Source organism: Cebus imitator, unplaced genomic scaffold (genome assembly GCF_001604975.1).
Source record: "Cebus imitator isolate Cc_AM_T3 unplaced genomic scaffold, Cebus_imitator-1.0 Scaffold703, whole genome shotgun sequence".
Lineage (NCBI taxonomy): Eukaryota > Metazoa > Chordata > Mammalia > Primates > Cebidae > Cebus > Cebus imitator.
In genome coordinates this window covers 28,340-31,401 of record NW_016108018.1, presented here as the reverse complement: position 1 = coordinate 31,401, position 3,062 = coordinate 28,340, and the positions used below count along the sequence as shown (strand labels likewise).

Genomic DNA, 3,062 nt, shown 5'->3' with positions numbered 1-3,062 from the left:
TGTGCACCCCCGGGCTCCCTCCCTGCTCCAGACGTGCACCCCTGGGCTCCCTCCCTGCCCCAGACGGGGCTGTGCACCCCCGGGCTCCCTCCCTGCTCCAGATGTGCACCCCCGGCCTCCCTCCCTGCCCCAGACGGGGCTATGCACCCCTGGCCTCCCTCCCTGCCCCAGATGGGGCTGTGCACCCCCGGGCTCCCTCCCTGCTCCAGATGGGGCTGTGCACCCCCGGGCTCCCTCACTGCTCTAGACGGGGCTCTGCACCTCTGGGCTCCCTCCCTGCTCCAGACGGGGTTGTGCACCCCTGGGCTCCCCTGGGCTTCCTCCCTGCTCTAGACAGGGCTCTGCGCCTCTAGGCTCCCCTTCAGGCCTGTGCTTGTTTTGTTCCCAGATGTCAACGAATGCAGCCGGGAGAATGGGGGCTGCCTCCAGATCTGCCACAACAAGCTGGGCAGCTTCCACTGTGCCTGCCACAGTGGCTTCGCGCTCTCCTCTGACGGCAGGACCTGCCAAGGTGAGGCCCTGGAGTGAGGCTTCTCTCCTCTCCCTACCTTCTCCTTTTGGTCAAGTCTGCTCTTCTGCAACAGGCTGCTGCTGGCCGGGTTCCTGTGGTTCTGGATGGGATGGGGTGTCCTGCAGAGACTGCACAAGCAGCCGCCCGGCACCATACCAGGATGATTCACCTGGCATCCGAGGGCCAGGACTGAGGGCGGCGGCCTAGGCCCTGAGGCCACACTCCTGGCTGTGGGGCCTCATCCAGCCCCCAGAGCCTCGAGGAGCCCGGGAGTGCTCCCAGCAGCTGTTCAGCGAGCTCAGGGGTCAGCGCTCCTGCCTAGGGTCCTCCTCGTCTACTCTCCCCAGCGCCTCCAGAACCACCCGTCATGGTCTCCTTCTGTTTCCTCCGTGAACATAGCCCTGCCCTCCCCACTTCCCTTCCTATTTCAGCTTGGCCCAGGGCCAGAGCTGGGGAGCCCCAGGACACCGGGGAACATCACTGCAAATGTGCCCCCCACCCCCGACACTGTCCTGGCGGCTGCTGCTGGGGTTTGCCACTTTGCAAGGGGAGCAGTGTCCTCCTCTCTCCCGCCCTGGGATGTGGACATGCCCAGGCCTGCCCCTGAGAATTCTGGGTGTAGTTCTTAGTGCTCCCCTCCCCCTCTTCCTCGTCCACCCTCCTCCTCTTCCCTCCTCCTCCTCTACCTTCCCCTCCCCCTCTCCCCCTCCTCCTCCCCCTCCTCTCCCTCCTTCTCTCCTCTCCCTCCTCTTCATCCTCCTCTCCTCCTCCTCCCCCCTCCTCCCCTCCTTTCCCTCCTCCTCTTCCTCCTCCCCTCTCTTCCTCCTCCCCGCTCCTTCTCCCCCTCCTCTCTCCATGCTCCCGTCTTTGCTCTCCTCTGCTAACTAAAGGTCTCTTCATTTCATGGTTGCCCCTTGCACCCTGGGGTGCCTGGCAGTGAACGGTGTCTGTCTCACATTAGATGCTCAAGTCTTAGAGTTGTAGCTTCAACCAGTAGTGAAAATTGATCGAAACCAGTAACGCTTCTCTTTGGGGGTGGGATTTTAGTTTCAAGTGTCCCCAGGGGGTTACTTTCTGTATCCTGTTGCACGGTTGTTTAAATGGAACAGCACGGCCTGCACCACTGCCCCCACCCCGAGACCACGCAGTGCCCCTCCCAGCTCTCCATCTGGGGGGGCTGAAGGCAGCCTTCCCAGCCGGCCCTGGCTCAGAAGCACGCCCCCAACACCCGGGACCTGCCGGATCAGGGGAGGAGGGGAGGGAATTGCGTGGGTCCCGCCGAGCCGGGGTGTGGCGCCCAGCGCTGCATTTGGCGCTTTTGCTTGCAGACATAGATGAGTGCGTGGAGGCAGAGGCCTGCGGGGAGGCGCGCTGCAAGAACCTGCCCGGCTCCTACTCCTGCGTCTGTGACAAGGGCTTCGCATACAGCTCCCAGGAGAAGGCTTGCCGAGGTACCCACGCCTCGCGGTCACCCTCGACTTCTCTCCTCCTCTGACCCCCAAGCCCAGATGCGGGTGCCAGTCACTGCCTGAGCCGGCACCTTCAGTGAAAGAAAGTCTCTTTCTCTCTGTTTCCATCAGCCTGGTCATGGCCTCTTCTACCACCGTGCCCCCACACACATGCACACACAGGCACACATGCCCCCTTGTGCACACGAAGGTACCCATACACATGCATGTACATCGCGTGTACACACGCACCTTCTCTGCCTCCATAGATATGGAGGAGGGACCCAGAGCCGTTTCAGCGGACAGGGCCTCTCCCCAGTGCTGCTGTGCTGTGGGCCCCCTTCTCACGTCCTAAGGGAGGGGAGCAGCAAGCCTCTGTCGACTGTTCTCTTTGCAGCTGCCATGAGGGACCCTGTAGGCTGCCAAAGCCTCAGAGGGGGCATGGCAGTGATGGGAACAGTGGCACTGAGTAGGCGCGGAGGGTGGGGAGGCCCAGCCGCCTGCACTGACCTCCGTCTCCCACCATGGCTGTCTTCCGGTCCCTCTGCTCCCGGCAACGCCTGCCGGCACAGCAGCCCCGTGCTTCCTAGACCCGGCTCTACGCCAGCCCGGCAGGGCAGCGGGACTGAATCTGGCTTGTTGGGGGCGCCCTTGCTCCTGGGACGTCTGCAGCACTTTCGTCCCCTCAGGAAACAGCCAGGACAGGAGCAGGCAGGGGTGCAATCCTAGCTTTCCGCTGGGGGAACGTGACCCCCACAGCTGCATGCCTTAGATTCTGCACGTGATTCGTCGAGTGTACCTTGTGTGTACTTTGAGCAGTCGCTGTGTGATCCTGTGGTGGGCGGCACAATGCTGAGGCCTCCCCTGCTCACTGCTGCACCACTCTGCCCGGCCTCCCCTCTCACCAGCAGGTCCCTCTGCCCGGCCTCCCCTCTCACCACCAGGTCCCTCTGCCCGGCCTCCCCTCTCACCACCAGGTCCCTCTGCCCCTCTCACCACCAGGTCCCTCTGCCCCTCCTCCCCTCTCACCACCAGGTCCCTCTGCCCGGCCTCCCCTCTCACCACCACGTCACTCTGCCCAGCCTCCCCCTCTTACCACCAGG

At 63.7% G+C, this 3,062-nt stretch overlaps 1 protein-coding gene across 1 annotated transcript in view; it reads left to right on the top strand.

Moving 5' to 3' along the window:
- Positions 1 to 3,062, top strand: part of GAS6 (growth arrest specific 6) — a 44,548-nt gene that overhangs the window by 29,111 nt on the left and 12,375 nt on the right. The window contains exons 6-7 of the mRNA XM_017518764.2: positions 389 to 511; positions 1,840 to 1,962. Coding sequence (XP_017374253.1) covers positions 389 to 511; positions 1,840 to 1,962 — 246 coding nt within the window. The remainder of the gene's footprint in view (positions 1 to 388; positions 512 to 1,839; positions 1,963 to 3,062) is intronic.